The 12,841-nt window shown below is 39.5% G+C and overlaps 1 protein-coding gene across 3 annotated transcripts; it reads right to left on the bottom strand.

The window, feature by feature from the left end:
- Positions 1–603: 603 nt before the first annotated feature.
- On the bottom strand, positions 604–12,467 carry LOC141009364 (acetylcholinesterase-like). 3 transcript variants are annotated; one of them, XM_073481967.1, is made up of 10 exons: positions 12,239–12,467; positions 9,850–10,158; positions 7,560–7,788; positions 6,545–6,677; positions 6,289–6,440; positions 4,807–4,990; positions 4,262–4,572; positions 2,404–2,613; positions 2,153–2,322; positions 604–1,513 (listed from the first exon to the last, which is right to left on the bottom strand). In XM_073481967.1, exons 2-10 carry the CDS (start codon positions 10,148–10,150, stop codon positions 1,422–1,424), a joined length of 1,782 nt encoding a protein of 593 aa, XP_073338068.1. In that variant the 5' UTR covers positions 10,151–10,158; positions 12,239–12,467; the 3' UTR covers positions 604–1,421. The 3 variants fall into 3 exon arrangements, with proteins under 3 accessions (XP_073338068.1, XP_073338048.1, XP_073338059.1); XM_073481947.1 differs by lacking the exon at positions 12,239–12,467 and adding an exon at positions 11,211–11,297; XM_073481958.1 differs by lacking the exon at positions 12,239–12,467 and adding an exon at positions 11,693–11,778 and having other exon boundaries at positions 903–1,513.
- Between the last annotated feature and the right edge of the window lie 374 nt (positions 12,468–12,841).

The raw sequence follows: 12,841 nt of genomic DNA, 5'->3' as shown, positions 1-12,841 counted from the left end.
GCATGTGTATGTGTGATAAAGATCCAAACAGATTATGACAAAACTAAATTGCTTGGCATTTAGCACCAACAGGTTCATTTTGGCAGAAAAAAAAATCACAAATTGTCACACGTAAAGGTGGATAACATGTTCGAGTCATATCAAAGGTCTTAAAAAAAAAAAAAAAAAACTGTACTCACACACTTTGTACCGGATGCTTAAACAAAGGAATTACTTTTGCACCAGAGGATTTTAAATCGCGTTCAAGGTCATTCAACCAAAGCAGTTCAATTCTCTCCAACATCTCATTAGCTTTTTGTATCAACACTGTGACCTTTGCTCGGCGACACTGTTTATTATCACATTACTGTCGTCAGTGACAGAACGAGGAACAATAACGCAGTATGCTAAACTGTGGAACACTCCCGATGACAAGAATAAATGTCATTCAACAAGGACTAATGGCAACAATGAGATTGCCTAGAAATATGTCCATGTACTGCAGTAGGAACATGTGATTTTGTGGTTGCTGGAAGCACATGTGTGAGTGTCTATCAGACAATCTAAAGTCAGTCAGCGTAATGCATACATATATTTTTATTGATTGAAAGAATACCCCAAACATTATCTTCAATATTTTATCTTTAATGATCATAGTATGGTAAATAGACAATGCGTCAATACAAATCCAGGGCATTCCTGATTCCTGTATTTTAGATGAAGTGGTCTCATCGATGAGCAAAACTAAAATTATTCTTCCATCAGCCTCACTCCTCAGCTCAGGAAATAATGCATCTTCTGCAGGTTGAAGTTTAATTTGTGTAAGTAAAATTCCAACATCTGCTTGGAGTCGCTGCATTATATTCACAAAGTAATTTCAGATTTTTACGATACAAGTGCACTTCTGATCAGCTGCATTTACTGTAGGCACCATTTATTCAATACATACATTTGAAAGAAAGACATAAAAAAGGAAAAAAAAAAAAAGAAATATGTAGCTGAACAGAGCTGATTGTTAAGTCTCATTCACAGGCCATCATGTAGTCACGCTTTGGGTTTTGTGACTGGCCCCGACCCAGAGAGGGACCTGGGAGTCTGCGTAATTGCTTATTGCACCTTTAACTAGGAAGCAGAAATTAAAATTCCCTTTTTTCATAACAGAAGCCATTATTTGGTTATTGTGCATTGTACAATACCGGCACTTGCAAAAGAAAAACAAAGAGTTTTGCTTGTTCCATTACAACAGTTTGAATTACGTATCCTAAAATACTGCTCCTGCAGAGCTGGTTATTGTAGAAACAGTTACAACAAAGGGAACATACAAATACATACATAAAATGTTTACAAAGACTGAGTTTTGTTCATTCTTGCTGTCCACTTTTTAATGTAAACTGTTGTATATGGCTGAATGAAACAGCCCAGCCCAGGCAGGTCACTTCACTCTAGCAGTAGATTAAGGTTATTGCCAACAAAATGAGGAGGAACACGTAGTTAGAGCGGGGTATTATCCCATTTGCACAAACCTGCAGATCATCTGTGGAGAAAGAGGAAGACAGAGAGACTTTTATTTTGTAATATTTCACAAAAGGATGTCAGCTGTTTTGTGCATATATTTACATATACGTTAGTTAAATATATCTAATTTTTGTATCCGTCACTTTCCAAAACATTTATCTAAAAACATATTTTGGAGGACCAGTCTTACTTTAAACAGCTCTAGTGGACATAAATGTTACATTGTGTCCTTTGGATAACGGAGGAAGAGTCATTCTGGATGAAGATGGTGACAAATTCCCCAAATTCTACATGTGCAGAGGTGCAGTGCAGGGTGTGTGTATGTGTAAGAGAGTGCAAATAATGACTTCAGTGGAGAGGTGTATGAGTATTATTCACTCTGTGTGTGATCAGTGTTCGGTAAAGTGATGACTGACCCTCCTCTCCTCCCACTCAGACCTCCAGAAAGGCGCTGAAGCAGAGGAGGAGCAAGCCGGGATACAAATCTCCTCCACAGGCTAAACACGGCAAATCGCCTCCCTGGCAGTGCCTGACGCAATACCTCCTACTCTAGATAACTATAAAGAGTTCTGAGTATGTGTGAAAGCGTGTGTGTGTGTGTGTGTCTGAGCATATGTGTAAGGCAGATAGATGTGTGTGTGTGTGTGTTGTGTCTCACCTGAGACTTTCTGTATTTTTGGTAATAATTTGTTCCAGAGGCGACACTCTTTAGCGCGCATCATTGTCTTTTGTTGCGGAGGGTTGTAGTTCAGAGTGACGTACGCATATACGTATTCCTGATGTTCATGGATGAATATTGGCCATTTAGCCCCATCAATGGCTGGATACCTAAAATAAAGACAATTCGTCAGTGTCATGAGGGTCCTCACACAGCTTTGAATGGCTGATTGTCTCTCTGATAATGCGTACCCTGTGCGAGCAAAGTTGGCCCAGTGTTTCATGATCTTCTTGGTCATGTTTACTTCATTCTTTGTGTATCCCAGGGAAGCATCCAGCGGCATCCCGAAGACAAATTCTATCTCATAGCCGTGCATAACGCCCAGCCATGCTGGCCAAGGGTTGACAGATGACCGGTGGTCAAACAAATAAAGGAAGGTCTTGCCACCCTGTCGTGAGTACCTGGGGAAAAAATGTCAAAATTGAACTGAGTCAGATTAATAAGATACAAACATACCCAACAACCACAATAAATTGGAACTGGTCATGTAGGATATCAGAGACCCAAAACATCAGTTGGATTGGACCGTAAGGCTGCATTCAGAAGGACAGCAGCACTGCATGAGAAATAGCAACCCCCTCATTCATTTGAGCAGCAGTACTGCACCGACACAGCAAGGGTGCCAAACAAAAGTGCAGGGTCATACAGCAACAAAGAGATAGCTCAATTTTAGCTGTGACACGATGCAACCTTATCCTGTAAGCCTCTGCGTTGGGGACACCATTTTCCATACACAAGCAGCACTCCTTGCATATGCATACTGTTCCTTGCACAAACCCATTTGCCTCAATAAATATTGGCAGTTTCTGCAAACCACTGATATATTGACACTTTACTTTTCTTTAAGTTGAAGCTTGACGTTTCTTTAGGGTCATTTATTTATTTTATGTTGTGACTAGGCTTTGCTATAATTTGGTTATTTTATACACAAAAAACACGTGGTTAGTGTCAGGAAAAGATCACGTTTTGGCTTAAAATACCTTTTTTGGTCACAGAAAAACACGACCAGAGACGTCTTGACTTTCCAGCAAAAAAAATGGTTTCTTTCTATCTATTTCTTTCCTTTTTTTCTTTCTTGTTTCTTTTCTTTTCTTTTTTTCTTTTTTTTTGCTACAAACACAGCTGCAAATTGTCATGAGGTACCCTTAAAAGTGTCCAGTGGTGTCCGCCTACAAATGTTGAAACGCTGTATTCCCTCGTCTAAAAAGATGCAGTGGTTTCACATTTGCAAATGTTGAAACACAGTCTTGAACAGCTGTCACCCACTTGTCAACCTTATGGTCTAACTCCTCCTAAGTCCGGTTATAAACATACCATGTTGTGACACATCCTGACGAAACAAAAAATGATTGCCAGCATATCTGGCACCTGATAAACCTCCTAAGTCCAGTTATAAAATGGGATGGCCTGACACATCCTGACAAAACATAAAATGATTGAACTGATAAACCTTCAAAGTCATGGATTACTCAAATTGGCCTTTGTTGACTATATTAGACATCTCAATGGTATCTAAAACAAAAATTCATAATGTTAAGATTTGTCGTTTGTGTAGTAATATATGTAGTGAAAAGCAATGTGATTTCCTCCTAAGTCAACCCTTGTGAGAGATAAGTTGAACAAGTACTTGAAAAAAATAATATATACAATGTGTTTAAAAAGTAAAATCTACATACAGTATATACGTATGTATAAATATGGTATGTGTGTGGCAGTGCAAAGGATTCCCTGCAGAACATGTGCCAGACAGGGCTGAGGGTATACAGAGGTCAGAGTCAGTTTACCATCCAGGTGGCCTGAGGAGAGATTTTTCTTCTCTCCTCCTGTCTCAGTGTTGGACCTGGGGCTACAGAAGCTGGAATAGTCTATTGCTGAGGTCGTGGCAGTGCTTTATAATCCTACTAGCTCTGGTCCTGCCACTTCTGGTGAATAAGAACTACATGAGCCCACCAACACAGCCCTTTGCATTCTCAGTCTGAATGCCAGGATAGAGATTAAATGTATCCTTTACTTTACTACCATAACACAATACCTTTTAGTTCCCTTTACCTGTCGGCGAACTCTAGCACAGGACAAACAAACAGTTGGTCTCCAACCAAAGCGCCCAGCGAGTCACGGTTCCCCATCCTGTTGTGCTCATCCGCCCAATCAGTGTACTGGAAAATGGCTGCTTCTTTTGTGACTTCATTTGCATCCGTCATTGTTAGGCCCACTCCAGTCAGGAAGTCATTCCTGCTGATGAGACTCTGACCAGTGATGCTAAATCCAGGTACTCCATACATTAGGAAGTAGGTTCCTTCATCCTGGTTTAATCCTATCAGCAGCTCTTTCCTTGGGAGGTTACCGGCACTCAGCAGCTCCTGCAGGGGAAAACAAAAATGGTTTGGTGTTTGTGGCACAAGATGTTTTCAAATAAAGGACTTAAATAAAACTGATACTTAAATATTGAAAAGTGCTAGATGTTATTGCAACATTTCTGTTATGATCCAAATAACATTAACATTTAATGTGGTAATTAAATGATAACAGAAACATTCACACCTAATGACAACCAGCCACTCTCACACAGAAACACACACATACTGTAAACCTACCTCGACAGTATCTGTTAGGAAGACTCCGTCAACGGTAGGGACAAAGGTTAGGGCTAAGATTTTAGGCTGCGCGTCAACTTCATATTGCATCGAGGTGATTTTCTCTGGATCAGCCTGCTGCAGACACTCTTCCAGCTTAGCTGGATTAGATTTGCAGCCCAATAATGTTGCCAGCATCGTGGACCTGGATGTTGACGTACAGAGGGTGCAGTAAGTGGCAGAAGGTATGACAGTTGAGAATGGGAGAGCAAGGGGAGGATGGGGAGGTGGTTTTAGTTAAAAGAACCGATAAGACAAAGAGCCAATACACTGAGAATGTTTGATCAAGCTGCATGTGTGTACATCTGTAATGGAAAATTATATTACTAGACTCTTGAATGAGAATTGATTTTACTCTTATATCATTATTATGTTTTACATTCTTCTATGTTCTTCCCACATCCTTGAATGTTTGTACTGTCTGCACAAAGAGAGATTGTTATTATTATGTGCTTCTTGTTATGGGAACAGAACCTGGTACAGACATGATAATGGGCACTCCTTTCTCTCTATCAAAAAGGTTTCTCAACCGTCTCATCTTGTTCTTCTTTCTGCAGACCGCATGCCACTCTGTTGATTGTTGAACCTTCTTTATAAAAAATAAAAACCTTTAAAGACAACTGGTATTTCTTACAAGCTTATTTCAGATATCTCACAAATAAGACAAATTTCCACAACACATCCATGAACTTTAAATTCACCAGGACATGATTTATGTTATGTGACACAGTTTCAGGGTATCTGCAGGTCCTAATATGTCTTAGATGTCTGAGATTTAATTCTATAATCTTAGCCAAAAAAGTCATTCATTAGTCTGAAATATGATATAATGAGGTCTAAATTGCCACAATCATTTTTGAAAAAAAAAAAAAAATAAAAAATTCTGTCTTTTACTTTTGTTTTGGTCAAAATGAGTCGCGCTCCTCTGCATGAAAAGTCCACATGTCTGACGTTGCAAATCTTTAAAGCTCTCTTTGAACCTAATAGTCTTTTTACTTTATACTTGCACTTACCTGTTGGCAAAATGTAAATTCACCACTCAAATAACCATATTCCTGCATAAAACCTACCTCTGCACGGGACCACATGTATACTACATACCTTTATACTTACCTAATTGAATAAGAAAAAATATGACTTGTCCAAAAATGACTTAAATTGGATTTTAAAAAATATCTTGAAAAGGTCTTATTAAATTTAAGCATCTGATACACCCTGAATAGAAAGATGTTTAATATTTATACCCTTTGAGTCCTCATTTGTGACATTTTATACGCATGAACACCACCTGATCATGACTGAGCATTTATTCTATTCATTTAATATTGCAGCTGACAACAGTTGATGAGGCAATAAAAACAAGTGTGTCCCAACATATCACATGAGTGTCAGAGGAAGCCTAAACAAATCCAAATAATTAGTGACGGGATTAATGCACTCTACCTGCGCCAGGCCTCAGCCTGGCTGATTGTGGCCCAGGGTGCATTAGGAGAGCCACTCTGCATCACAGCCCTTTGAAAAAGACCATGGCTGCCTCGGGAGAGCAGGTGGAAGCCCACAGATGCTGATCCAGCACTTTCCCCAAACAGAGTCACCTGGGAAAGACAGCATATCACAAGCCAGGCAGCTTGTTTTATTGTTTGTTTGGACAATCGAAACAAATCATGTTATCTGATTTTAGGGTAGAAAAACATTTTACCTGTGAAGGATCGCCTCCAAAAGCGGCGATATTGTCGGCTACCCATTGGAGGGCTAAGCGCTGATCGAACAGGCCTGCATTGCCCCGGACGTTCTTGTTGTCAGGAAGTGACAGGAAACCCAAAGGTCCGAGTCTGTCATTGGATGAGGAGAGATGTTGAAAGCATTTAACTGGAGATGGATTCAACATTTACCTATGGAATCAGCAGTAATCTGAATCAGTAAGGAGAAGTTTGCACATAGTGGTAGTATATCTTTCCTGTTTACAAATTCCTTTTCTCTGCTTTATGCACACAAACCCACTATGAGTATCTGATGACCTAATGCAACTTCCATTGTGGGCAAGGATAAAATGTTGGCAGTTAATATTTCTGCAAACCACAGATACCTTCAAATGTGTACGTGTCATAGGCTACATGCCATACTTCCACAAAATGTGTCATATCACATTCACATTGTGTTTATGGCATGACTTTCATACTGTGACAGCGGTGGAGTTACAAACAAGAAAGCTGCCAAGCCAGTGACCGCAGTTCAAGTCTGTGTTTCAACATTTGTAAGTGTGAAACCATTGATATTAAGGAGACCTCAGGACAATTTTTAGCCGCTTTTGTGGTGACATAAACCAGATATTTTTTGATGGTAGGTCTCCAGCCTTGTTTGTGGCAACCAAATCACTTATTTTAAGGCAAAACATTTTCTTTTCCTCACCCTAACCAAGTGTTTGTTTTTGTTTGTTTTTTGTTTTTTTGCCTAAACCTAACCAGAACATAAGCACAGCTTTCTCAAAAGAGGAAAAGAAAAGTTGCAACATAAATGATCTAAAGTTTCAGCATATCCATGGGATGCAGAAAATGTACATTGCCAACGATTATTCAGGCGATTCGGTTGAGAATCCAGTGAAGAAAGAAATAAAACCTACTCTGAGATTTTCACCTCATTGTCAAATAGTTTCCAGTTCCATACAGTAAGGACTTCATCACTTTTTTTTCTATTCACTTTACTTCAGTTCTTACCTGTAATTCATTGATACCACAACAGCACCTTCAGATTTACTCAAGAAGCGACCATCATAAATGTCCAGAGAGGACGTCCCTACACTGAACCCGCCTCCATAGATCCAGACGAGGACAGGAGCCAGTGCCGAGCCCTGGGTTTTATTGAAACGTGGGGACCAGACGTTTAGGTACAGACAGTCCTCACTCAGAGGAGTGTTTGGGTTCCACATCTCTGCACCTTTGAACCCTGGGAAGAATGATCATATGAATCACTGTCAGTAGAGACTGATTGTGACTGCTGTCGAGCAATTAAAAGATAGTCTTATCTCTGTTCCTTCATATCTTTAGAATGTGATCTCTGTTCAGCTTTATTATGACCCTTAATTGCAAGCAATATGTGGAGTTAAACAGTTACAGAGGCAGTAATAAATAAATTACCCTGACTTGTTTTCCTCTTAATGAGCACTGCTTTGTCCAAAGCAGAAACAGCAGTCTAACATATTCTGTCCATTTCTATTCACTCTAGTCACAACTATATTTGGAGAGGGCATTTGGGCAGTTCCTCTGTTCAAATGCCTGGCACTGGTTGTAGCTGGCTTCCAAGCAACCCCTGACAGGTGGCTGCGTCTATAAATAGCTAATATGTTGTCATGACCCCAGCCTCGATTCTTTACATGGGTGGGGGATTGTATCAATTTCAATTTGTGGATTGTGCACTTATGAATGTTTATAAGCAGACATACTGTATTTTTTTTTCTGTTTCTTTTCATTCACATCCGAGTTTTACTACTGCCGGTGATACTATAATAAATCATTCAATCACTGTTTGTTCATGTGTGTGTGTGCGTGCGTGTGTGACTGGGTATTATATAACTGCCATCGCCCCAATGCAATGCCTAACCTAAAGTAAGTACAGTGGCCTTTTAAAGGTGCACTGCGTAGTTTTGGGGAAGAAATTTTAACAGGTGAGAAAGATCTTCATTGACTGATTTTTGTTTAATGCCTAAACAAACTAATTGAATAAACTGTCTTTGTTTTCATGACTGAATAAACTGAATAAACAAACTGACCTTAAAGGACAACACAGTTTCATACTGTTTTACTTTGTTTATATGTGGCAGACCCTGCCACCTTTCTAGCTTCAAACAGTGTTCTGGGAACCTTATCTTTCTCTGAGAACAGCTTGTTTGTTCACTTATGGAAGAGATAAATATTTCTGAGTTTGTATCATTAACTCATTAATAATGTAAATATTAAAAGAGTTTGAAATTCTTCTTCAAAACTACATAGTGCCCCTTTAATGTCTTAATTTATTCAGACATGAACTTGGATGGACTCCTTTGGTGCCTTGTCACACTTGTGTCATCCACTAAACCAGTTTCAACTGCATATCATTTTGTTTTGAGTCCACTAAGTTTCAACTTAAAGGTGCAGTCCATCGACTGTGAAGATCAGTCTACCAGTCATGTGAGGTACTGTGACCCTAAAAAACCCCACAAGTCTGATGATGTTACACTGATGTGATCAGATTTATCATGGGTTGGGCTCGAGTATCTATGGGGACAGTGTAAGAAATGGACACTGTCAAGTTGGATTGTGGGAAGCAGAGCTAGAACTATTCAACAAGGGACTAAAAGCTAGAACATGGAACATTCTTTTTTTCCCCTCACCCAGTCCCCAGACATGCTCCTCGGGACAAACAATTTTAAAACGGCTGTGGATGTTGGACGCCGCACCTCTTTCCACATTTCATCGGCTGATTTTTAGAGTTCAACACATGAGAAGCGTCCGATGAAAAAACATCGTCATTCCGAAGAGATGACGGCTCGAACTTCGACATTTTGGCTTTTCCTTACTATTAAAAGAGTGCCAATGTTTATATACCTGCACACTGTACCACACATTTTAGTAAATGCTGTTTTGCTTAGTTTGCAAGAAATGCTGTCCGGCTAAAAATAAAAAACAAAACAAAAAATATTATTTTTACTTACTTATACTTATTTCTTATTGTCTTCTCAAGCTACTGTAACATACCAATTTCAAAAAAGTATTTCTGATTTACATTCTGAATCTGTGTGCAGAATATATGGATTATTTGCACATACTAATAACATGCTTGCACAAAAAATGTACAACTATATTGGCCCCTCAGTGGCTCCATATCGTCTGGGTATATCATCAAGTAATAGCTGATGTTTACCTTTCTTTGGCAGGGTTATAACTCACAACACCCACTACAACAATTCACAGTACATGTACACAACAGTACAGTTCCATCGTATCCATTCCCATAAACATGTATCCATACCTGGAAAGGCCGTATCCGTCATCTGGTAGCAGGAGTCTGGGAATTTGGTGCCATCCCTCACCCCTTGCCAATTCGCTACTGGCTCTGGAGGTCTGAATCTCAGTTTCCGCAGCGGTGGTTTCGCATAAGGAATCCCAAGAAACGCTCTGACATCACCACCTAACACCGAAAGCATCTTCCCTTTGACTTTCCCATTCTTAGTGTTGATCAACAGGTCATCTTGGGTGGTAGGTAATGCCGTCAGGAAATGAGGCAACAGAAAAAGAAGAAGCAGGTGTGTGCACGGAGAGACTGCCGCCATTGAAAATCCTGGGGAGACACACAAAACATTATTAATAAGATATTATAATGTAGCCTATTAGATTGAAATATCACATTTAATATCTATCAATATAACAACAGATTTCCAGAACAGAGACGTTCTGCTTTTGTTCACAAGTTTTGCATTTTCAAACTACAACAATGTACTGCAAGTGCTGACACCTTCAATTTCCTTTATCCACATAAAGATGCAAATACGTGAAGTCTGTATTTTAAATTATGTTTTACTTCTATGAATATATTTATTTTGACCCAAGTCAGTGTAGGCTGCGGTCGAAAAAGAATGAAGTTTTGTACAAATTCATGTCCTTTGTTTTGGGGTCACGGAGCTGAGTTCAAGGACCAGGGAACAGTGTTAGGTTTGCTCTTGCTGCAGCTACAAGGCAAGTCTATGTGCTTTATAATTACACCCAGGAGCATTCGGGGGAAGGTGGAAAACACCAGCATGACGTTTTTCACTATATGAGACACGAACAACAGCACAGAACAGCAAAATGTTATTTTTTTACAAATATTTAACATTTCCATATGGACCATGCAGTAAAACATCTGGCAGTGTCCCAGCTGGTTTTCTGTATTCAATAAAGCTCCAGTTCCTCAAAGAATACAACTCAATGCTTCAGAGCGGCGTGTGTGTGTGAGTGTGTTTGTCTCTCTGTGTGTGAATGAGTATGTGAGTGAGAGAGAGAGAGAGAGAGAGAGAGAGAGAGAGAGAGAGAGAGAGGGTCATTCCCGCGGCAAGTGTGTCACTTTAAAAGCGTCTTTTAATCCGTAAATATTTGGAAAAAAGAACATTTCCCCGAGGCCGTCAGTGAACACGCATACGCATGTCACTGCGTGCGCGCTTTACTCTCAAAAGACACAGAATGAGCAAACGACACGTTTCCAGAGTGAAAGCCGCGCACAGCTGGAGACAGCAACCACTGGAGAGAGACGCGCTCACTCACAAAATACAAACGACTTGAAAAAAAAAGGACGCGTCCTGATAGTGACTCCACTTATAGTAATTTATAATAAAAGCCTTTACAATGACGTCTTACCTTGTCAGTTAGCAGTGTCTGTCTGTCTGGACGCAGTGAGGACACAGCGTGGGGTGAAGAAGGCGTGGACAGACTCTCTGTCCAGTGTCTGCTGGGCTGGCCCTGACCGCCACCCACATATAGCCAACTACTACAACTACTACAACCCCACAGATAATAATAATAATAACAATAATAATAATAATAATGATACTATTAAAATTAATAACAATAATAATAATAATCCGTTAAATTTACTCTAACTAGACAACACCATGTACCAAAGCTAATAATAATAATAATAATAATGATAATAATAATAATAAAATTAATGGTGACAATGTTGATAATCAACATTAACTTTTAGTGCAGATCCAAGTAAAGGGACTGATCCACTATCTTTTTCTCACTTTCTTTAAAGATATAATATGTAGGAATTCTGTGTTAAAATGTCTGCAAACTCCCCGGCATTATTTATGTATTTTGTTTAGTTGTGTACTTACATTATCCCAAATGTTTCCAAGTTTCCAGAGAAATCCACAAGTTCACTCAAGGTAACAGTGTGTTTCATTACGTAGCCGTCGCTACTTCCGGGATAGGGAAGCCACAGGACCAGACTAAATTACAGGTTAAACATTACCTCGTCTGTAAACATTCATCACATTTTGCCTGAGTCACATCAGTTTTGATGTTTGTTTAGTGGTGTTTGTGCCAGTTTGACTGCAGGGTCATTTGCAAACAGCCAAATGAAATTACTTTACTGAACACCAGCCGCGAGCTAATGTGTAGCGGTACTGGCTGTAAATTGCTTACAGGCCAGCCCAACCTACATAAAAATATAAACAAAAAACATATAAAACTAGGGGAATGCCCAATGTCCGCTACTTGGACAATAAACCAAATGAACAAATGCCTTTTATAACAAACAAATGCCTCCTACAAGCCCCAGGGAAATAAAATGGTAAACTGAAAGTGTAATGGCACACACAGAGAGTGTATTTGTGTCTGTGTGTTTAAATTCAAGTCAAATCTCACTTTTTGATACTCACCATTTCTCCTCCAGCTCCAGTCGGCAGGCAAAGTTACAGTGACGTGACATAAACACTGAAAATGACGGTCAGCTCTGTGGATCGCTGCTGCACTCAGGCTGATAAACAAGAGTAAAGATAAATCAAGATTTTGATCCCAAAAGTTAAAAAGTAATCTCTGAACTCTCCTCCGATCTGTAAACAGCTCTGGATCATGACTGGTTTAGCCCCTGAAACTCTAACCACCACTAGGCAGCTCAGCTGCGGCTCCTCCCAACAAAACACTCTGCAGATGTCTTATGTTTTGTTTTAGTAGAGAGCCCCCTGGTGGTGGAAATTACATATTGTATGTTTAACATCGCAAGATGTTAAATGGGCATATTCCGACATTTTTAGTCAATTTCTCAAGGAATAATGCATGGATATTGATGAAAAAAATCAGGTTTAGGTGGCTGGTATCTGTACAGTAAGAGTATAATTTGATGCAGGCTGAAATAAAAATCCAGACTAAGCAGATTCAAATATGTTTTATTTGATATTGGATTAGTCTTGATTGAATTAAAGGGGGCTGTTGGGCCTTGGTGGAGGTATTCTCTCTATAAGTAAAGGAAAATCACATCATTA

This window comes from Pagrus major, chromosome 2 (assembly GCF_040436345.1).
Source record: "Pagrus major chromosome 2, Pma_NU_1.0".
NCBI lineage: Eukaryota > Metazoa > Chordata > Actinopteri > Spariformes > Sparidae > Pagrus > Pagrus major.
The sequence above is the reverse complement of the archived record's forward strand: the minus strand, read 5'-3'. Positions and strand labels throughout refer to the sequence as shown.

What these genes read in the sequence shown, in the direction of transcription:
- LOC141009364 (XM_073481967.1), bottom strand. Translation starts at nt 10,150, where the DNA reads ATGGCGGCAGTCTCTCCGTGCACACACCTGCTTCTTCTTTTTCTGTTG. An exon ending in GACGGATACGGCCTTTCCAG is followed by an intron (nt 7,789 to 9,849) that starts GTATGGATACAT and finishes CATTCTTCCCAG; the next exon opens with GGTTCAAAGGTGCAGAGATG. An exon ending in AAAAATACAGAAAGTCTCAG is followed by an intron (nt 1,514 to 2,152) that starts GTGAGACACAAC and finishes CTTTCTCCACAG; the next exon opens with ATGATCTGCAGGTTTGTGCA.